The sequence below is a fragment of the Eumetopias jubatus genome, unplaced genomic scaffold (assembly GCF_037043125.1).
Source record: "Eumetopias jubatus isolate StellerSeaLion01/CBP00866 unplaced genomic scaffold, mEumJub1_p1.0 scaffold_4, whole genome shotgun sequence".
Lineage (NCBI taxonomy): Eukaryota > Metazoa > Chordata > Mammalia > Carnivora > Otariidae > Eumetopias > Eumetopias jubatus.
In genome coordinates, this window is record NW_028274810.1 from 140,936,928 (window position 1) to 140,961,411 (window position 24,484).

General features: G+C 37.4%; 1 protein-coding gene across 45 annotated transcripts in view; it reads right to left on the reverse strand.

Annotated features, from left to right (window-relative positions):
• Positions 1 to 1,546: 1,546 nt before the first annotated feature.
• The window catches only part of RIMS2 (regulating synaptic membrane exocytosis 2), a 585,834-nt gene continuing 562,896 nt past the window's right edge, over positions 1,547 to 24,484 (reverse strand). For 43 of the 45 annotated variants that reach the window (XM_028109995.2, XM_028109857.2, XM_028109910.2 and 40 more), the window contains 5 exons: positions 8,149 to 8,290; positions 4,207 to 4,319; positions 3,780 to 3,881; positions 2,191 to 2,330; positions 1,547 to 1,765 (listed from right to left, as the gene is read on the reverse strand). In XM_028109995.2, coding sequence (XP_027965796.1) covers positions 1,547 to 1,765; positions 2,191 to 2,330; positions 3,780 to 3,881; positions 4,207 to 4,319; positions 8,149 to 8,290 — 716 coding nt within the window. The remainder of the gene's footprint in view (positions 1,766 to 2,190; positions 2,331 to 3,779; positions 3,882 to 4,206; positions 4,320 to 8,148; positions 8,291 to 24,484) is intronic. The other 2 variants (XM_088023104.1, XM_028110116.1) reach the window with 2 other exon arrangements.

The window sequence follows — 24,484 nt, forward strand, 5'->3', positions numbered from 1 at the left end:
TTCAGGCTCCAAATTTTTAGCAGTGTTTTTCTATTCACATAGTAAATGGAAATTGGCTAACGAAATTACTTTAATTAATTAAAAAACAAAACCTAAGACCTTCTAGAAATAATACTTTAACCCCTGTATGAATAATGCTGGTGCTCAAAACAAATTTATTAGACATTACAATGGCCACATGATTTTAGGGTTTTCCTGTAAACTGAACTTTGAAGGTGAAAAGAAAAGTACCATGCACTGAACAATAAATTGCAAAAGTTCAAATATCTTCTTTATCAAATACATGCTTACTTTAATGTACTCCCAAGTCATGTTGCAAAATCCTTTTCAACATGCTTGAAATAGAGAAAGCTTAGTTTGTTTTTTTTTCCCTTGAGAAATTCATAAATTCAGAAGCATCTACAACTCTGAATCAACATGGGGTATAAGGAGTATCAGGTCAAAAACTTGTAATCTTTTAGTATAATGTTCACTCTGGTAGGGAGAAAGAAAATAAAAGATTAAAAGATGAAAGAGGAAAAGTGAGACAGAGAAGAGGAAGAAAGATGTGAACAATTTGCACATATTGAACTTCATAAGATTTGTATATTTAACATGGAAACAAATTGAATATAGTATGCTTATTTGTCACATAAAGAGAATTTTAAGTATCTTCTAGAAAGTATTCTCATTTGTAATGTCTGCCAAAACACAGACTATGATTAAAGAATAAACATGGTGTGTCTTTGTACCACCCTGTTGCATTCTCTCCCCCTTTTAAAACCATGCAATAGTGAAATTTATCTTTAAAAATAATATAAATTGTTGAAAATGGCTGATTTTTATTCTTTTTTTTTTGCAAGTTGCAGCCCCAAGAAAATAATTTAAGTATTCAGCTAATCTGTGTCCATGCAAAAAAAAGTTTCTTTAATTTCATTCAGTACAGTGTAGCCACAGAATTTTGTTTTTCAGAGTCCAACACATCGTGGCATTAGTGAATGGCGTGCCTGCTGGAGCTCTGTCTGCGCCTGCTCACACCGGACGGGCTGCTCCTGGTCACCGTGCAGAGGAGGGCTGACGTCTGTCCCGGACCACTTCTTTGGTCTCCTGCTTTTCACCTGATGCTTCCTAGGACTTCACACCTTGACTCGTAACATGGCTTAATGACTGTATAGCTCCATTTCTGTGGCATAACAGGGCTTTGGGGTCAGAGAAATGAAGAAAAAGGAACGATAAAAATAGAAAGGTGCCTTTGAAAAGGGCTTTTGTTGCATGAAACTGACTGATTCTTTGAGATTAATCCATGGCTTCAGATTGGACCAAAACTCGAGTGCTATTGAACTCCAAACCTGATAGTTCTTCATAACTCTGCTCTTTCACCTGAGGGCCATCATTAGGGCACAATGTGTGCAACTTCCTCTGAGAACACAGGATCGCTTTGTATCCCTAGAAACAGGCTCAGAAGACACAACATTAAGCATGCAGTGTTACCAGGGTTTGCGACCTGTGGATTTTTTTTTTTTTTTTTTTTGTAACGCTGGTTGCTATGACAACAGTTTTACAGCTGCTATGAACGAGAGTAAGAAGGTCCGGTTGAACTTTCCAGAGAGGATTGGGAAGCTCTTCTTGTCAGAGGGGCCAAGGTTGGATCTACTAGGGAGGAAGGGGGGAAAAGTTTGAACCATCCAATCACCATATTGGACAGCTCCAGTTCATCTAAAAGTATCTGGGCCACTCCCATAAAGGATTTGTGATCCATGCGGCCATAATCTCCCCAGACAATGATCTGTTGGCACAATGGAAAGGAGAGTGAGGTCAGTATCGTTATGTACATGGAAACTTGCAAACTAAAATACATTCGGTTATTGTGCTATCATCAAACATCAAGTTAAATAGTTGTGTTTTAATTGCTGGGATAGTGGTCTTTAACTACTAGAATCCAAAGGCACGTGAGGAAAAGTGTCCTGGAGTGTTAAGACCCTAAGCAGTCCCGGGAGACTGGGGTCTGTGTGTAATGGGGGTTGGCAAGTCTCTAGTTCGCTGGAAAGGAAACAACAGCATCCACGGCTTGGTAGCCTTGGCCACTGCTTTGACGTTTCCCAGGAATTTCAGCTGTGAGCAATGGAAGAGAGTGTGGTAAGACATGTGGGTCCAAGGTCTGAGTCCACGGAAACACTTTCTGATGCAAGGGAGAGACCATTCAGTAAATACCTGTAAAACCTTCCCGTGGGGACTTTCTTCAAAAGACAGGAGCTGTTGGTAAAGGGGCTCCAGTGTTTTTCTTGCCACCTTTGTTTTCTTTTTGGCTACGCAGACTCCATTATCCAACAGGTACACCTTTACATACGGGGCTTGGGGAAGAACACGCAGAGGGGAGGTTAAGTGACGAGCCATGGTTATGGAATACCCAGCTCACGGGTGACGTCTCCAACAGCTTGGTTTTAGGCCAAAGAAGCTAGCAATCAACAGTCATTCATCTTTCCACATGATGTCAAAATCACTGGATAAACAATAGGTACCTATCAGCCACTGAGGCAGTCTAGGCAATATTAACTCAGAGGCTACTCTGAGTTGATTACTGCTTTGCCATCAACTGGTTATAGAGATTTAACCACCGCATTAAATAAGATGAAATACTTCCAGTCCCTAATAATATTCGAGAGAGGTCTTACTCAGTCTTTCATTTGTCAGTACTTAAATCTAAGTAAGCATGCTTGCAACAATATCTTTTCATAAATAAATTAGAATATAAACAATATAATTTCTATAATATATAAATATGTAATATGATTATATAAGTAATACAGTATAAATTTTTATAAATAACAATCATTTATTTATTACTCAAAAGGGTTTATTTATTGATGGCGGCATAGGTACAAGACAAGGGTGGGGTTTGATGTAATACGTTCACATAAGCTGGGAAGCGGCAACTAAATATGAATTGCATGGCTTGAAATGTATCTGACTCTCCATAAAAGCATTTTCATGCATGTACAAATTATGGTATTCTTTATAGCACGGTGGGGTAACTAGCTCCAAGACCTTTGTAAACACAATTGACTTAATCACCTTGCAAGGTTGTACACATTATCATTTAGAATTTCTGCAAGGACAGGGAAGTTATGAAATTCAAAATTACACTTCAGTCAGTGGAGGTGCCAAGGTGAGAACCCAAATTTCAGAATCCTCACTAACTGTTCCACATATCCAATCTCAAGTTCTATACATCTCTGCACACGGTATCTGGACCCTGTGTCATTTTCCATGGCTCCAGGCACCTTAGATTATGACATTTCAGTATGAAATGTGTGACATCGCCATACAAATTGCTAATGGTGCTTCTCTTTCTTTGTACACTGCAGGAAGTAAAAGTCTAATTAGAATGTCCTGTATACAAGGCTTATGCTGCTTTGGAAACCTGTATCTATTTTTATTCTAATGCAGAGCTTTAAGAATTCCCAAGGAGAATTTTGAAGCTCCAGATAAAGTAAAGAAGAACACAAAATATCAGCTAATAAGAAAAAGAAATTCTTACATACCTGTTTATTTTGCAATGGTTTCTACTACATACGTACTTAATAAGGTTAACTTAAATTATATAACTTAAATTATCCCTACCACACCACCCTCACTGCATGCTCACTTAGGATAACCACACAAACTACTACAGATAACAAACTCACACATTAGTATCCTTAACTATCTAAAAACACAGTTTTTGGCATTTAATCAAAAACAAAATCTCTGAATTGAAAAGTAGGCATTGCAGAAAAGAGAAGAATCTCTTCTGTTCTTACCTGGCAGTGTCTTGGAACCTGGTTTTACAACAAGGCCACGAGCCCGAATGATTTCCACCTCCAACTGTCCCTTTTTGTCCATCATTCCTACCTGAATGTCACCTAACGATGTGTGAGGAAGAAAGAGACAGGCCTTAGTGTACAAACACAGTAAGAAACAGGCTTGTGCCAAAGACCCTGGTTTTATATCATTTCATCATTTCCCATATATTTTCCTAAATTCAAATATATTTAAAATTCTATCAATGATCTCTTACTTTAAAAAGCATATCAATTAACCTGGAAAAATCAGTTAAAATTTTTTTATTGGTAAAATAAAAATACTTATTCCTGCTGATGATACTGTTAAAGATCCCATGAAACTAGAGAATGTAATTTTCGATAATCTAAAGGGGAAACAGTGAAATCACATGACAGAAATTCTTACCCATTGCAGGTGTAGCCAGAGTCTGGCGCCCCACGAGCTGGGCAGGGCCAAGGCCATCCAGGAAATCACTGAACTGGCTATCAGAGGCCAGGCGGACACCAGGGAAAATCAGACTAAAAGCAAAATAACACATGGGATTAAAACCTCAACCTATTTACTTTCAGGCAGCTCGGGTTTCTCTCTTGCCCCCATCTGGTACTACCATGATTTTGCCACTTATATTAACTGGATCCCAGCACCCCATTCCACCTCCTATGGCTCATCCTTTCTTATTCTCTAGCAGCCCATGTATGTCACCAGAAGCACCTGTCACACCGTATTGCAGGCTGCTGTGTATGTGTCTTTCTCCTCTTTGTCTGGAGGGCATGGGCTGTGATTTCTATCAGTAGCACTCGGTACCTACTGAGCACTTCACAACAGGCATCATGGGATTTAATCCTCTTAGCGGCACTAGGAGATAGATTCTATTATCCTTGTTTTATAGATGAAGAAACTCTTCTAGATCATTTCCATCAGTACACAAACATACTATTATTCTTCCACCTTAAAAAAATCCACTTAAAAAAAAAAATCCCTTTCCTAACGCCACTTCCTTCTCCAGCTCCCACCCCATTTCTCTACTCAACGCTCCTTGAGAGAGTTTACTCTACAGGCTGTCAATTACTTTTTTCTTGTTCTCCCTTGAAACTCTATTCAGTTTTTCCTTGCTCCCTTGCTTGCTTGATTTTTCTCCATTCTACCTAAATTTCTCTGACCAAGGTTACCCAAGGGCCACATGGGAAACCCAACTGCTCACACTCAGCACTTGTCTGATTTAACACATTAGCATCAGCTAACACAATGGAGCCCTCCCTCTTCCTTGAAACACTTTGTCCACTTTGCTTCCCAGACCCTTTGGCTCCCTGATTTTCTCCTCTTTGGACACTCTACCTCAGTCTCCATCAATGGTTCTACCATGAAATATTGGGAGCTCGATCCTTTGACTTCTTATTTTTTCTGCATGCCCCAAACTCCTTGGTAATCTCATGCAGTTTCACGGTTTTAAATGACATCTTTGTTGATTTGGTCTAGTTTGCCATCTCCAGCTTGGACCACAGACCTGTATTCGATCTGCTTTATCTACATGTCTGCTTGGATGTCTAATAGGCAACTGATACTCATTTTGTCCCAAACTGACTCCCAATCTCGAAACAAATAAAAAGCCACAGTCTGTTCCTCTCAGGGGATTCTCATCTTAAATGGCAACTTCATTCTTTCAATTGTCCAGCCTTGGGGTGGCCTTTCCTCTTTGTTACAGACTGAACCTTGTCCCCCCACCAATGCATATGTTGAAGGCTTAACCCCCAGTATGACTGTACATGGAGATAGGGCCTTCAAAGAGGTAATTATGGTCAAATGAGGTCATAGGGTGGGGCCCTAATCTAATGTGACTGGTATCCTTATAAGAAGAACAAGAGACATTAGGGGTATGCATGCACAGAAGAAGTACCATGATGTGAGCACACACTGAGGAGGAGGCCATCTGCAAGCCAAGGAGAGAGGCCTCAGGAGAAACCAAACCAAACCTGTCCACCTTGATTTTGGACTTCTAGCCTCCAGAACTATGAGAAAATAAATTTCTGTTGTTTAAGCTACCCAATCTTCGGTATTTTGTTAGGGCAGCCCCAGCAAACGAATACACCCCCTTTCTCTCATTACTCACATCAGATGTATCAAGAAATCTTATCAGCTCTACTGTCAAATGCATCTAGAATCTGACCTGGCTAATGCTACCACTGTGGTCCGAGCCTTTATCTTCTATCTGCGGTATTACTGAACAGCCCTCTGAATGATCCCCCGGTGGCCAAATTTACTTTCCACCCCCACAGCAATCAGAATGGCCTGTTAAAATTCAAGTCAGGTAATATCAGGACTGTGCTCAAACCCTCCATTGGTTTCTCGCCCCTCTCAGAGGAAAAGCAAAGTCCTCACAATGCTATTATAAAGATGATACGAGCTGTCCACCCCACCCCCCATCTTAATCCCTACTCCTGCCCTTCATGCACAGTGCTGCCCTCCCCAGGGCTGATGCCAGGCAAACTGCTGCCTCCAGGTCTCAGCACAGCTTCAGGTTGGAATGTTCTTCCCTCGAATGTCCACATTCTTAAAATCTTTACCCAAATACATCTTTTTCCCTGTCTACCCCTATATGAAACCCACATTTACCCTCTCTCATCTCTCTCCCTTTCTTTTTCTCTTTAGCACTTATGCAACCTAATCTACTATTTTATGAATTTTCCTTATATATACATATTATCAACTTTTCTTTTTTTATTATTTATTTTGAGAGAGTGAGAATGAGAGAGAGAGAGAGAGAGAGAGCACATGAGAGGGGGAAGGGCCAGAGGGAGAAGCAGGCTCCTCGCTGAGCAGGGAGCCTGATGCAGGACTTGATCCCGGGACTCCAGGATCATGACCTGAGCCGAAGGCAGTCGCTTAACCAACTGAGCCACCCCGGCACCCCTATTATCAACTTTTCTTATTTATTGTCCATCTTATCTATTAGACTGTAAGTTTGGTGAGGGTAGGGTTTTTTGTTTTTTTGTTTCTATTTTGTTCACTGATATATCTCCAGCCCCTAGAACCATGCCTGGAATACTGTAAGCACTTAATAAATACTTGGTAAGAAAATCAGTTAATTAAAATGACACCGAGAAAAGTTAAATAATTTGCCCAAGTTTCTACAGTACTGAAAAACAGATGAGAACTTAAGCCTATGTGATTTTAAAGCCCATGGTCTTAACCACTAACTGATTTTGGTCCCCTTGTACAACTTATATCCCCAACTCAGCACAGTGCCTAGAACACTGGAAGGTGTGGAAATATTTGTTGAATGAATTTACAAGTATTCAACCCATTTTTCCCATAAAATATAAACATCTGGGGTGCCAGGGGCACAGTTGGGACATTTTTGTATCCCTAACAGTATCTAACATAGCACTCTGCAATGTTGAAAGCTCAGTGCACATTCATTTTTCAATTGCTTCCATCTCTTTTAAGACTTCCTTGATTAACATCAAATCTGTTTCTTCTCCCAACTTAAATCTCCAAATACATAGTTAATCCAAGTATTTTAATTAGTATCCCATATGACCTTATTGATAAATGTATGGAAACCATGCATATCTTCTGTATTTATATACTCATGCTAGACAAATGTTCCCTGTGGCACATAATCAATACTCTGCCTCACGTCTGGCTATATGTATGTTGTCTAAACATCTGATGCTTCCATGCTGATGACAGAGTGAGGTCAGTAAACCCCACTTTCCTCTATTAACCTCCTTTATGCACCCATCTATGGCTCTGTGGTTGCTGATTATTGTCAGTTTGTTGGTGACAGGGCTACACAATCTTGACAAATGCTTTAAAAATATCCTAGCTACAGCTGATTCAAGAAAAAGCTACATGCTAACTACATGAAGGAAAGGCTCACCAACTTACTTTGTGGCATTACATCTATCTGAGCTGCCTGTTACTTCTTGGCACGAAGTATGAGTCAAGTATTCTACAACTTTTGGTAGTAACTCTTAAGAGCAAAGATTATGGAAATTAGCATTGTTCACGCGGTGTGGCGTGAGGGCTTATTCTTTCTGTGCTTCTATATATTATTTCCAGCCAGGGCAAACTTTTATGTGCATGTATTTTGACGGTCACATTTTAGTGTCTTGCTGTTAAAGCAAAACACTTTATCCCCAAAGCTATTTCCCTTGATATAAAAAGCCAGATATGCCACATTTCTTGGTGGCAGGCGAGCAAAAGTTCTCTTCACAGCAAATCAGCCAGTGGAAATGAAGATGGCGCTCTCAAGAGCGTGAGTTAGCTTCCGGGAAAGCACAAGAGAGAGAAGATGGTCGCGGCAAGGCGCAGAGGAGACACCACATCATGGCTGGCCTCACTCACTTTCCTTCTGAGCTATAGCTGTTCATGCTGCCATCAGTAGATTCTCGGCTTGCCTGGCGAGTCATCCAGTTCCTCATTTCCACAGCCAGGCCCGTTTCGGTGCTTCTCTGGACAGTGCTCCGTAGCTTTTTACCTCCTGCTTCTGCATAGACAGAAAACAAGAGGCATGATAGCTTTTATCATCACCATCTGGTAACGAAGAATACTCAGCCAGTGTGGTGAAGGTCCTCAGATGGAAAGAACTGCATAAAGACAAAGTGCTCTTATCAAGGAGACACAGAGAAAAGGTATTTCAAACAATGTCTTGTTGAGTGGGATGAAAATATTTTTAAAAAATCTTCAAGAAGCACAAAATACCATTGTTTTATTTCCATTTAAAGCAGTGTTCAAGTTGGTTACAAAAGAAACAAAAAGGTCAACCTAAGGAAAACAAAATAAGCTTTGTTTCATTGTAATATTTAAATACAACGTTAATTTATACCCGTCTTTTTCTTTTTCCTTTCTTTTGATCATAGTGAAATGATTAGGCCTTGACTTTATTTCCAAAGAACAGGTGATGAGTAAACGTCAATTCTAGCCTTAACTCTCACACAAAAACCTGATTTTGTAAGGTGATCGATATTAGAAGGCAAAGAAAGCCATACAAGGGAGATAACCTGTCTGATATAGTTTCACATCTGTTGGTAACTTTCAGAGAGACTCTCAAAGGGAATGCAAAAATCCAGCAATGTCATGTGAAAAGAGCTTTCTAATTTGGGATCATGAGAAGGCCAAACAGGAAACTGAGTCAGAGACCACAGATGTGACAGAGTGTAAGAAATGCAAGTGATTTGGAGAGGTCAGGGAGGAAGGAGCTTGACAGAAGGAGGGGAGTGGGATTTTAGCTGGGCTTGAGAAATGGGCACAATGGGACCTAAGAGGCAAGAAGGAAGTGTTTTGTGCCAAGGGAAGGGCCTGGACAAAGGCATGAAGGCAGGAAAAACCATGTGCAGTTGAGGGATGATGCAAATAACCAGATGAAGAGTAATGGTGGGGGAGTGTCAGACAAGAACCTGGGCCCAGAACACAAAGGGCCTTGCGTGTCGGAATGTGGAGCGGAGAGACCGCAAAAGCTGGAGCAACAGGTGACAGTCCAAACTATTTCTCTTAATTTACTTCTTGTCAGGCCTAAATATGTATCTACATTGACCATGCATACCATCAGCTTTTTGGGATACGGTAAGCTCTTTTAATGCCTGGTATTAATAATTTCATTTTAGATCAATAAACATTTGCTGATGTTGACCTTGACTTCTTGAAATTCCTCCTGCCACACCTCTTATAATATTTGCTTACCATTTTGAAACACTGCTTTAAATTTCATCTATTCTCTACTTCCAATCTCAATGTACATCAAAATGCTCTAAAAAGTTTATATCAAATATAAGTTATGACTGATCTACAGCTCAGATCCATAATCTAAGGCTGATATTTTAAAAAATTGATAGTAAACATGTTGTACTGATATGAACTATAAGAGAATCTAAAGTATCTCTTATTGATGAGGGAAGGCCCTTCTTTACAGAGAAATATTAGTTATATTTAATATATATTTAATACATTTAATAAGTGTAAAAGGAATGATAAAAATTTAAAATTACTAATTTGCAAACTTCAATGGAATAAATGATTCAGATAAGGCACATCAATGGATGCTAACAGCATTAGATGAAAGGATATTCACATGAGCCAAAAAAAAAAATAATTCCACAATTTAGTACTACTTGTTAAAGGTAAACATGGACTTTAACTCTGGGAGACCGACCAACTATCACCATCTTTGTGTGTGTGTTTTATTTTTTTTAATTTTGTTTTATTCAGCACTGTATCTTGGAGATCCTTCTAGGCAGCTAATCACCATCTTAATCAAGTGATCAAACTTAGAAGCACTAACAGTGGGACAACCGTAGGTACCACCTGATAGAAAATAAACAGTGCCACCTATCAAGTTAGTCCAGACAGAAATATACAAACTGTTTCTAATTAGGTCTTTGGAACCAACTTCTAGTTTTCTACAACACAGAGGACAGAGTAAAAGATAAATGACACAATTAAAAAAAAAAATCAGACAAACCCAGAACATGGGGTTTTGTTCAAGAGAATTGGCTTAGTCTCTTTAAAAAGTTAATATCATGAAAACAAACAAATAAACTAACAAGGTAGGGGAATTGGTCCAGATTTTAAAATATCGCAGAGATGTAACCATTAAATGCTATGAGTTGGCTTTCTTTTTGGAAAAAAACAAAACAAAACAAGAAACCCTAAAAGCAAAACACTCTAAAAGCAATTTTAGGACAAATAAGGAAAATTTGAACATGGACTGGATATTAGGATAAGAAATTGTTAATTTTCTTAGGTAGATAGTGACATGTACTATAAAAAATTTCCTTATCATTAGAGATACATGCTGAAGTACTTAGACCTGAAGTGTTATGTTGTCTGCAACTTACTTTCAAATAGTAGAGCAGAAAATACACATACACCCAAAAAAGAAAAAATGTTTTTAGAAAAAGAATGGGGATGAAGAAGAGACCACTGGTACACAGAAATTGAATATTCATGATTATTTGATGGTGATCTCCAAATGGCCACATCCAAAAGTCATACAGTTCTGTTCAGGTGTGCACCAGAATCATGGAAGGTGCCGGGCTGTCGTGCAGGAGCCCGGCCAAGGGCTAGGTCCTGGCCTGTCCATGCGGCTGTAGTGTTCTCTTCCCATGAAGAATGCCCGGGTGGAAAATCACCTCCAAGTGAGCTGTGCCGCTACAGGGAGCTGGAAAATGTGTAATGAGGATATATACAGGAGATGTAGGACTTTCAAAGCAAATGAGATTCCTAAAGTTGTCAGGACATAGAACCTTCTCATTTCACGTCTGACTCTACCGCAGCAAGAGTGATGTGAAAACCTATTATTACAGGGTGATGAGAACCAGCTACCATTTGCCAAAGAATAACAATACAACGGACATGTCAAACTTGTGTTTATAGACCACTTTCTACCCACATTCTCCTCAGAACTCCAACAATCCCCATTTTACAGACACAGAGTCCATGGGCCCTGGCAGCTTACACAGTTAGTGACACAACTGAAGTTTATACACAGTTTCCCGACTCCAAATTCTCCGCTATTCACTGACTTGGTGTCAGAATACAGCCAGTGGGTAGCCCGTGCGGCGAACTCTGTAACTGCACATGAAGGCCCCATGAGCAGCGGCAGGCCGGGGGAAAGAGCAGAGCACAGGGAAGGGCTCTGGCCCTGGAGTCAGACTGTTTCTCTTTGAATCCCCACTTAACCATAAGCAAGCTGGGTGACACTGAACCAGTTACTTAGCCCCTCTGTGACTCAGTTTTCTCAAACTGTGAAATGGCAAAGACAGTAATGCCTACCTCACAGGATTTTTGTGAGGATAAGAAAAATAATATATTAAGCCATAAACATGTGGCTTGTACATAGAAAATCTTTAATTAATGGTACTGTCATTACTGTTATTACCAGGTAGGGAATCAGAAAACATATTCCAGGCCAATCTCTACCACTGATCAGCTGACTCTGTGGCCCTCTCTGAGTCCTATCCTGAGTCTCTGGCTCCTCATTTATGAAAAAAGCAGGAAATTGGGGGGTTGGGGGTGGTGGTGACAGATGCTCTCTGCTGTCTTTTAGCTATAAAGTCTATGAGTCTGTGTCATTAGTGTATGACCAAGCTCATGATTAATGGCAGACATGGAGGAGATAAAGCTACTCATCGTCATCTGATGGAATCAGAGAATTGTAAGTAACATGCTGCGTGTTTATAATAGGTCTTTATGGCTTTTAATGTACTTTTATCTAATGCACCACATAGACTTATTTAGAAAGTAAATGTATTTTTCAGTACTACAAATCCTTTGCATGACATTCACAATAAAAGTAATTTCATCTAAATATAATTGACCATGGTAATTCACATTTAATGCTCCAAATGCTTTGTCATGTCACCCAACCTAAAAACTGAACCTGAAAACAGTGGATGTGGGTGTCTACATAAGGTAAGTGTAGCAGGCAGAATTCTAAGATGGCCCCATGATTATGTATTTATCAGGCAAAAGGAATTTGGTAGATGTAATTAAGGTTACTAATCAGTTGGGGCGCCTGGGTGGCTCAGTCGGTTAAGCGGTCGCCTTCAGCTCAGGTCAGGATCCTGGGGTCCTGGGATTGAGCCCCACGTCCGGCTCCCTGCTCGGCGGAGAGCCTGCTTCTCCCTCTCCCTCTGCCTGCCACTCTGCCTACTTGTGCTCTCTCTCTGTCAACTAAATAAATAAAATCTTTAACAACAACAAACAAAAGGTTACTACTAATCAGTTGACTTAAAGATAGGGAGATTATCTGAGTGGGCCTGACATACCCACATGAGCCTTTTAAAAGCAGACTGCTTTCTCTGGCTAATTCTGGAAGAGTCACTGAGGGAGATCTGAAACCCATGAGAGATTCAGTGTACTTCTGCTGGTTGAAGATGGAGGGGACCACATGGAAAGGACCTGTGAACAGCTTCTAGCTTCTGAGAGAGATGCCTGCTTGGCTGAGAGGCAGCAAGAATACAGGGGCCTCAGGCCTACAACAGCAAGGAACTGGAATCTGCCAACAACTTGAATGTCCCTGGAAGCAGTTCTCCCCCAGAGCCTCCAGACAAGAGCTCAGACCAGCCAGCAACTAGTTTCAGCCCTGTGATAACCTCAACAGAAAACCCAGCCACGCCATACCATCCCAGACATGTGGCTTACAGAACTACGAACTAATAAATGGGTGTTTTGCACTGCTAAATTTGTGAAATTTGTTAAGCAGCAATAGGGAATTTTTTAGATACATGTTCTTTTAAACGGCAAGATCCATAAAAATAACCTATTGGGTTTTTATAATTAAATAACCTATTTAATTATTCTTAAGGACTTAATAGCCATGATTTAAAAATTTATATTATTAAAAAGGTATAAATATATATACTACATACATATATGTAAACATGTAAAACATATGTGCCTGTGTGAGTATATACAGCTATTTAAAAATACTGAGGTAGCAAGCTATAGAACTAAGGCCCAGATTATGTTGTTGTAGACCCCTTAAAACCACTCTGGTGTTAGGTATTTTAAACCGTAGTGTATTTGGAGAAGGCGCCTGCAGGTAAAAATCAAGTTCTTGAATTGCCAAACATCACAGGCAGAAAGCAGAACACAGGAGGTGTCCTTGTTATTCTGCTCTGCTTAGTGTGATGACACATTGACTTGGCACCCTCTGTATTCAATGAAAGCCACTTGATTAAATAAACAACCATAAACAACCGGTCAGTTTCCTCTAATAATCTGAAAACCCTTTGAGTGACTTGACAACAACAATCAAAAGGTCCTCTCTGCTACCGATCTGGAAACTTTTGTTAAGTCCCAAGATGAAGCTCAAAATGAAATGCCAAACCTAATGTTATATGGTGACTTCTTTCCAAATCTTGTATCCACAGAACCCATTCCTGCTTGCTCTCACTTGGACAGTCTCATCCCCTTTTTGAAGGCAGACTTACTGACGAGTCAGGATTTTCTTGACATTAATGTGGGAAATTATTTATGGAAACAGGTTGAAGACAGGTTGGTAGATTCTGAAAACTGTCTTTAATGTGTAGTTTTGGCCACAGTTTATGTGCTTTGAGTTAATAAGGCACTGATTTTGCATTTTATTAAAGATTACCATTTTCCAGAGTGAGTATAATTTAGAGAAGCCATTTGCATTACATTGAAAGAATTTAAAAATGCATTAAAATGAGAATTTCTAAAATTACTGATTCATAGAATTTCAGAAGCTACCTCAGGGATCCAACGTGCTTTTATGGTTTATGTACTCCCTTACTGTAGCAATGAGAAAGTTGAGGTCCAGAGTGGCTAGCTCCCCTTTAGTAGAAGACTTTCAAATTGAACTTTATTCCACCTAACCCCTCTAATTCCTCAAACTTTCAAGTGTAAGAAATGCTTTCAGCTCTTTATCTCACCTCAGTGGTGGCCACTGTGGACATAACTTCCCATCTGTGGATTATGTCTCAAGACATGAAGGAGGGTGATTTATATTCCTCAATAGCGGGATACTCACGAGTAGATTGCTATAATTGCATATAAAAGCTTGTGTACTTATGTTTGTCAGGGCTTCTTACTATAATAAATATACTTACTATATACTTATTATAATAAATATAATTCAAACCCCTAAAAGTCTAAACAAAATAGGGGCAAGTACCTGATAATTTCTTCTGAGTTAAACCAGGATCTGCATTAACAATTACAATAAAATAAAAATTAATAGAAATTAGCAGCTGATTTCTAAAATTGTTTCAGAGCCCAACACAAATCCATTTGTCCCAACAGCTTTGTCAAAACTATTATGAAAGGTACGTAGTTAAAAGCTACAATACAGTGAACTATAAAGAGAAGTCACAATCATGATAGACATTGGGTCTGTATGAATGTATTCACCTGTCCCCCCACCTCTGAAGTTAGGTGTGGTGATGTGACTTGCTCTGCCAACGAAATGTGGGCAAAACTGGCCCCTGTAACTTCCGGGAAGAAGCTTCAACAGTTGAAGTGCGAGTCACCATGCCCCCCCCCCGTTTAATGTGGAAGCAGTTAGCAACAGGCACCTCCACCAGCCTGGGTCCCTGAGGACAGCCACAAGGATGACTCTCAATGGACTTGCGGAAGGAGTGAAACAAGAATTCTTTGAGTTAAGCCACAAATAATTTTGAATCCTTTATTACTACAGCATAACCTAACCTATTCTGGCTGATCCACATAGAATTGCTGGAAGACACTATTCGTGTAACTTTTTCCTTTTTACAACATCACTTATATATTGACCACTTTGAATACAGTTCTCTGAAAAAAAACTCTGCATTTGATATTTTATTGTATAACTGCTTTCCCTGGTTTTGTCATATTAGTATGCTTAAAGAAATTTTAAGAATTAGTATGCTTAAAGAAATTTTAAGAATTAGTATGCTTAAAGAATTTTAATTGTTCTTAAACTTCAGATTCATGTTTTAAAAATATTAAAGTAACTTTCAATAAACTTTTAGTTTTAGAGTAGGTTTAGATTTACAGGAAAATTGTTACGATAGTACAGAAAATTCCAGCATACTTCACCCTTTATTTTCCCTATTATTAATATCTTATATGGCTATGGTAAATTTATCACAGTTAATGAACTAATATTGATATATGACTATTAACTAAAGTCTATGCTTTATTTAATTTCCTTGGTTTTTAATCTGATTTTTTTTTTTTCTGATCCATGATGTCACATTACATTTTGTCATCATGATATCTCCTTAGACTTCTCCTGGAGACAGATTTTTAATGCCTTTAAGTCCTGACATTCTTTTACATTTATAACTCCTTTTAGTCTGCTCTTTGTATGTGAAGTTAAAATGCAGTATATTTCATCATAGTATAAATATACCCATTAATGAAACCACTTGTTTTTATTAAAAAACAATATATAAGTTGAAAATATTCATCAATAGAAAAATAGAAAATATGCCATGTCATAAGTAAATAATACTGAATGTATGAAAATAAACTATCAATACTAAATTAATTTATACCGTATGGTATAATGTAAAGGGACAGAGTTAAAATACATATTTTAAAAGTTTATTAAAATAAGCTCAATTATGTTTCAGATAAAAATTAAATTAAAATCACTATTCCCAATGTAATGATTCAGGCAAGGATCAGCGCTGGATGTTAAAGATCATTTGATGAGAGGTTTTTGGGAAACAGGATGTTCACATGGTACCAAAGTATTACCTCAGAGATTACTTAGTAACTATAAAGGGAAAGATACATCTCCTCCATAGAGGGAAACTAGTAGTCATCTCTAAACCAAGTGATCAAACTTTGTATGCCCAAGAATGAGAAAACGTGATATTGTGGCTACTGATGAATGTACGAAGTTTACATCACCTGTGACGTTTAAACTGAAATTAACCATATCTCTAGACCTAATGTTCAGTTTACCGGAAACACAGGAAATAGAGAAAATGATGAGACAAATCCAGGTTGTTAGATATCCTATAAGACAACTTTGTCTGGATTCTTTAAAAGTAAATATCATGAAAAAAAAAAGTGAAAGTACTATTTTAGATTACACATAACAACCAAATACAATGAATGAGCCTTGACTAGATCCTGGATTGAGGAAAAAAATACAACAAAATTTTAGCTATAAGAAAGAATTTTGGGATAGTTGAAAAATTGAATATGGAGGAAATATTAGATGATAGACACTTTTTGTTAATTTTATTGTTTATGTAGTTTTTTTAATTAGGAGATGCATGCTGCAACTTATCTCACTCTCAAATGTTCCGCAAAAATACATACTGTGTTTGTGTGTGAGAGAGAGAGAAAAAAAGAGAGAAGCAGGGGAGAGACAGGAAAGATAAAGTCAACTAAAAATTGGTCAATCTATATAGTGGATGTTCACTGTCCTACTTTTTTTGGTATGTTTAAAATATTTCACAATAAAAGTTGGGAAAAATTCAATTACTAAGTTTAAAACAAAGGAAGGAAAGAAAGAGCTCTTGTGTCTTTGACTTACTACTATGTGGAGATGCTTTGGATATAAAATCTACCTGCCTCTAGTCCTCTTAACAGTGTTGTATGGTGGTTATTACTACTACCACTTTCTATTTGAGGAAATTGCTTGAGTTACACAGCTAGCAAGTGCTATAGGTGAAACTTGAACCGAAACCCTAGCAATGTCAAAGCCAATGCTTATTTCTCAAATAAGCTTGCTTCCATCTTTAGTATTTTGGACACTAATTTCTGATTCCAGAGTAATCAGTGACTTGAAACCTCATCTCATGTTCTCACTGCATGTCCAAATAAACTTAAATTGTTTTATGAACATTGTTAAGATTTAGATCATTCATGCTTTCTTTTATCATGAATGGAAAAATGTTAATTTTATTACTAAATTCTGACTTCAAGAATGTGATGGCAAAAGAGAAAGAGCCTCTTAACTATAGAGAACAAGCTGATGGTTACCAGAGGGGAGGAGGGTGGGGGGAATGGATGAAATAGGTGATGGGGATTAAAGAGTACACTTTTGATGAGCACTGAGTAATGTATAGAATTGTTGAACCATTATATTGTACAACTGAAACTAATATAACACTGTATGCTAACTATGGTGGAATTAAAATTTAAAATTTTAAAAAATTACCATAAAGATGAAAAAATATATTTATGATAAAATTCAAACAAATGTGCCAGAAATAGCTATTCCTTATTATATACATATGTATTTCTATCTCTCAGCATGTTACTTTGGATTTATCCACGCAAAAAATGGAGATTTCATCAAATGATGCCATGGCAGTCAAACAGTATTAAATACATAGTGAAAAATTATGGATTTGCCAGCATGTGAGGTTGAAAAAGACCTTGACTCTTTTTGACCCTTATATGTAAAACAAAGGGACTATTACAAGAACAGAAAACTATAAACCAGTATCTCCCATGAAAACAGATGCAAAATCCTCAACAAAATACTAGCAAATCAAATCCAACAATGGATAAAAAGAATTATACACCATGATGAAGTGGGATTTATCCCAGTCATGCAACGCTGGTTCAATATTCACAAATTAATTAATGTGATTAATCAACAAACTAGAAAAGAAAAATCACATGATCCTATCAATAGATTCAGAAAAAAGCATTTGACAAAATCCAACACCTATTCATGATAAAAACTCAGTAAACTAAGAATAGAGAAGAGCTAGGGGTGCCTGGATAGCTCAGTCGTTAAGCGTCTGCCTTCAGCTCTGGTCATGATCCCAGAGTCCTGGGATCGAGCCCTGCATTGGGCTCCTTGCTCAGCAGGAAGTCTGCTTCTCCCTCTCCCACTCCCCCTGCTTGTGTTCCCTCTCTCACTGTGTCTCTCTCTGTCAAATAAATAAATAGAATCTTAAAAAAAAAAAAAGAATAAAGAGCTTTCCCAACTTGATAAAAAAGATCTATGGGTTAACCTGGTGATGGGTATTAAAGAGGGCACCTACTGAATGGAGCACTGGGTGTTATACGCAAACAATGAATCATGGAACACTACATCAAAAACTAATGATGTAATGTATGGTGATTAACATAACATAATAAAATAAAAAAAAATCTATAAAAAACTTTAAGCCAACATTAAATTTAATAGTGAGAAACTCAAAGCTTTCCCACCAAGATTCAATACAAAACAAGTATGTTCCTTCTCATAACTCCTTTCAACAGCTTACTGGAAATTCTAACTAATGCACTAAGGCAAAAAAAGATAATAAAAATTATACAGATTGAGAAGGAAGAAATAAAACTTTTTTGTTCATAGATGATATGACTGTTTATGTAGAAAGTCCAAAAAAATATCTAAAAACTTCTAGAAATAATAAATGATAATAGCAAGGCTGTAGGATACAGGTTTATATACAAAAGTCAAACTTTTTCCTATATACCAGCAATGAACAAATGGAATCTGAAATGAAAAAAAAAAAACACACAACAGTATCACTTATATTAGCATACAAAAAATGAAATAATGTTAGGTATGAGGAAAACTATAAAACTCTGATAAATGAAATCAAAGAATTAAATAAATGGAGAGATAGTCCACGTTCATGAATATGAAAGCTTAGTATTATTGAGATGTTAGTTCTCAACTTGACCTATAGATTCAATGCAATCCCAATCAAAATCCCAGCAATTATTTTGTAGATATTGACAAACTGATTCTAAAGTTTATTATGGAGAGGCAAAAGACCCAGAATAGTCAACACAAAACTGAAGGCAAAGAATAAAGTTGGAAAGCTGTAAGCTATGGGCACTTGAAATTTGACACTATCAAATTTCAAGACTTACTTAAAGCTACAGTAATCAAGACAATATTGTATTGGTGAAAGAATAGATAAATAGATCAACAAAAATAGAACAGAGAGCCCAGAATTAGGCCTAAGTAGTGATGAATAAAGATCTGACACTATAATCTATGCAAAACAGTTTTGAAAACTGTAAAATGCCATACAAATTCTTATTTGAAAAATGACTGGAAAGTATGAAATTATCCGAAACTTGCAGGAAGAAACTTGCAGGAATAATTAAGTGGGACCTTGACATTCAAAAGGAGAGAAAAGAGACTGCAGACCAAAATGGATTAAGGGGTTTCCTTCCATTGTTTTCAGATGATATCAAGGTGGATGCCATTAAGTTGAAAGCACAAGAAGTGGGCAGGGCACAGAAGCTACACACTAAAAGAACAGAATCTTGAGGCTTAAAATCTTTGTCAAATGAGATGTTTGGTTGGAGTTACTCATACTTAAAACTGACTGGAATTAAATAGACTGTATGACTATTGAAATTTTGAAGGACTAACCCACTTAGAAAAGTCTGTTCAACTCTTAAGGTAACTACTGAGTTTCCTAATATGCAGTAGCAGAAACAGGCTATTAATACTATAGCCTCCTCTTCAAAGCAAATCTTTGTGGCCAATGAAGAATAAAGGCAAAGACATACTTTCCAAAAAAACAGAATCGAGGTTGCCAGGTGAGTAAACCAAGGAATGTATTCTGTCAATCTTTGCAATTCCTTCCAGGTGGGATTTGATAATTCTTGCGGATAATTCATTGTTTTGTGTTTCTTATTCTCCTTTCCTTTTTTTTAAACACAATTCTTTTTTTTTTTTAAGATTTTATTTATTTGAGAGAGAGAGAGAGAGAGCATGAGCTGGGGGAAGGGCAGAGGGAGAGGGAGAAGCAGAATCCCTGCTGAGCTGAGATCCTAGGACCCTGCGATCATGACCTGGGCCAAAGGCAGACGCTTATCTGACTGAGCCACCCAGGCGTCCCCCTACTTTCTCCTTTCTAAATGAGAATTTTTATTTTCATTATCCTGTTGCTACTCTACCATTTAAAATGAATGTATTGTAAGCAGATAACTTATCTGTAGGTTTGCCTATATATATATATATATATATATATATAAAATGAAAAACCCCATCTGGATATGAGGAAGAGAACTACACAACACTCAAACATCCTAGATTTCAATTTGCATGCAGTAAATGAATGACATTTTAAGGCTGTCTTTCTAGGGAGGGACTGACTATGTTCTATATGCAAAATAAGAGTGCGCATGGATATTTGGGTAGCCAAATCTGCAGAAAAAGTTAAAATTAAGAGAGCTATATAGTCTTTATCCTAGCCTTCTTCCATAGATTTTCCCCCCTTTCCTATTTGCTTATTATGCTTATCAAGCAAAGAGGAAAATAACCCAATAGCAAGCTAGTATTTAAAAATACTAAAAAGAGTTAATTAGGCTGAGTTTAATGGGCTTTTTCCACTGCTAATTATTTTATACTATTAAGTGGATATTTCTTAATGTTTTTGGCTCACTAGTATTTGAACCCTTTTCCCATGTATGAGAAATAATCTATCCTTCAATTGTAGACACTAAAATTGTTGGGTATTACCAGCCTGTCTGGCAAACACGGCATGAACAAATGGCTGAGGTTCTGCTGATCAGACACCACTGCCCCAAACTTTGATCTGAAGCTAATGAAGCAAAGAAGCTGGGACATCGTGGGCCCCCATTCTAATGAGGGTGGTAGCCACAATGTATAATTTCCAAGAATGGTCCTCTAGCAGTAGGTAATGATTCCACTTCAAAGGCTGACAACAGCGCAAACTGTGTTTTCTGTGCTAAGTAGTAGTGTGGTAGTTCGGTAGGATTAGTTCTGCAGTATGGTTTGGGACAATATTCCTAACCTTTAGCACAGAATCTCCAGTCGTCCTAAAGACTCTGTGACCCATCCAAAATCCCTTAGCAAATACCTTTTCCATGTAATTGCTAGACTTGGTTTCTGTTGATTATAAGAAGACACTCTAAATGAAACATACTGCATACACATATTTCATTTATAATTTATTGTAGAAAAATATGTTCCTAGTTTATAAGGGGCTAAGTATACCCAACTTTTAGGTATAGCACCAAGAACACATGACTTTCAAGCACTATTGCACCTGCAAGATTAGAAACAGTTATTCAAACAATTTGGTCCCTTCCAGCTCTAATAGCTTCTTTCTATTCCATGGTATGAACACAGAAACCAACCAGAGATTTGTTCATTTATTCATTCACTACATATTTGTTAAGTACTTACTTGGTGCAAGGCACTGTGGGAGATAAATATATGTAACATTTGATCACATAATTCCTCATTATATAATTTTACAATTTAGTATGTGAGGCAAGATAGTAAATAATGGGGCGCCTGGGTGGCTCAGTTGGTTAAGCGACTGCCTTCGGCTCAGGTCACGATCCTGGAGTCCCGGGATCGGGTCCCACATCGGGCTCCCTGCTCAGCGGGGAGTCTGCTTCTCCCTCTGACCCTCTTCCCTCTCGTGCTTTCTCTCTACCATTCTCTCTCTCTCTCAAATAAATAAAATCTTAAAAAAAAGATAGTAAATAATGACAATCCAAGGCAATATATTCTAAGTGCTATATGAGTGCTATTAAGTATCTGAAGCTATACTGTCCAATATAACTTTGTGTGAATGATGGAAATGTTCTATAATTCTGCACTGTTCAATAAGGTAGTCACCAGTCATGTGTAGCTACTAAGCACTCAAAATGTGGCTAATGTGACTCTGGAAATAATTTTTTAATTTAATTTGGTTTCAATCTATTTACATTTAAATAGCCAAGCGACTAGTGCTTCCTGCATTGGACAGCACAAATCTAGTTCAGAAAAAGGTAAACATACTTCAATATGGGATCATAAGGGAATAATAGCCAAGACAATGCAGTTCACAACATCTCTCCAAGGTAAGTATTATTATGCACATTTCACATAAAAGAAGGAAACTAAAGCTCAAGGAAATTAAGCATCTTACTTAGTTCACACAAGGAGGAAAACATGGAGCTAATATTTCAAACCCAAGTATATGCCCATTCACCTTCTCCTCTGCCTGCAGAAGCTTATATAGATTCTGAAAACTTCATGGACAAGATATGAGCTGCGCTTTGAAGGGTAATTAGATGTGATGCATATACAGTGGTAGAGGATGAATAGAAAGAAAAGCATGAACAAAAATTTGGAGGCAACGAGCAAGAAGGCTTAGTTTTATTGAATTACTGGATTCCTAAAGGGCCTTAGAAGGCAGAGAAGCTATGCTGTATATAATTACCTGATTGTTAAAGACTTTGAACGTCAGACTAAAGGAACTATCTAGTAGGAGATGGGAATCTACTGAAGTTTTTGGAGGAAGAGCAGTGTCACGATCAAGACGATATATAAGAGAACTGACACAGGCAATAAAGTTATATTGGACGGGAGACCCAGAAGGTAGAAAGCAGGTTCGGAGACTCTCAGGAGATTTCAAAGGGGAGCAAACGTAGTCCTAAACTATCCAGGTGACAATAAGAATGGGAAGGAAGAAAGCAGTTCCTTTGCAGAAGTTGCCAACTGGTGGCACATATTAGTTCAACAGGTTATGTTTTGTTTGGCCCAAATAATGTTTATATTTTTTCATTTAGCTGCCAACACTGTAAAAGTTAAAGATTTTGAGGAAACATCCAGATTCATAGCTTTTCTCTTAGGGAAAAAAGAAGAGTAAGTTTGCCAACCCTGGGCTGATATTCAATTTGGCATCAATTAGCTAGAACAGAGTGCTAATTGGGTGGGTAAGCTTTCTCCAGCTTTTCAGAGTGCTTGCTTTTCCTATTTGTATTACATCTGGTCTACCTCAGTGATGTATGTTACCTGCCTGGCCCCGATTCTTAGGATAGTAAGGGAACAACTGATCACAGAAATAGCTAAAATAAACAGTCTTTTCATTGCAGTCTCATTAGGTAAAATCTAAATCTTAAGAAATGGTACTTCAAAACCTACACTGATACTATCATTTTTATGATAGCTTTTTTCTTCAATTGTTCAAATAATATTATATATACATAGCATTAGGTAAGCCCCTCCTCTCCATCAAACACTATTACATTAGGAGCTAGAGCAAATGTATAGAATGATCTTGTCTGATCAACAATAAGAGCCTACTTAAGAACAACAGAGAGTATTTACATTAAACCACAGTCCTTGGCAGCAATGGGATGCTGCCATTACCACCTTCTAGTGGGTTTCTTCTGTAAGTTGTTACACACAAGGATGTCTCCATAGGGAAACTCATCCCCTTACTAGCTCTGAATTTAGTGAACTTATTGAAGGATGAAAGCAAACTGGGGTTAAACTTGACTTTTGTATTAAAGTTTTAAACTACTTTAAAGATACTGTTTGGACAAATTTTGTCACAAATTTGTGACAAATTCTGAATCTCAGATAAAAAGGTCATATTTAATAAGCACTCTGAATGGACCTGTTCTTTCATTTATTTTTTTTAATTCCAAAATCTTTTGCTTCACTTATCTGCCTAGAATGTAAACCTAATATAAAAATGTTGTGCTATTTTTGAATATGGTATAGACTCATTTATGAAACGATTTATTATATGTTATCAATCATAATCTAGGGAAAATAATGTCTCCTAAGAAAAGATACAAATTCAGACTAAAACTCTCTATCCATGTCCTGCCCCCAATATTGGCATTGTGAAAATGTGCAAAAACTATGATCACTGAATTTTAAAGTCTAGATCACATATTAAATTTAAAACAACATAAATAAAATAAATAGCAGTCAGTATAATAACATCTACTTTGAAAAGAATGGTAGAAGTATATACTATTATTAATAGACATTTAGTGGATACTTTGCTTGGCATGATGTCTATACTTGGGAGGATTACATTTAAGTGTATGGAGAATTTTTTATTCCAATGGAGCATGGGCAAAGTGCTATGTTCCATTTTAATCAAATGGGACTGCTTATTAAGAATTAAGTGTATCATTTACCATATACAAAGATTAGACTAAGATAGTATTTTTTATACTCTGCTTATTGGTTGCACGACCTCTTAAAGAGTGGGGGTGAATTAAATAGGTCTTTTGGTCTCTTTAGTTCCTTTAATATTAATTCCTCATAGCTTCACTATCATATGCAAAAAAAAAACTTTTCTCAGTTTTTCTGGTAATTTAAAATTATTCCTGTTTCTTGGATGGTTTTCCTGTAATTTAGTTTTTAAGCTAGTAGCATGTAAAAGAAATTAAATGAATTAATTTATTCAGTTAAATAGCATTAAGTCGATAAGATCTCTTCTGTATGATTGCCAAGCCATATTTTAACCAAAGAAGT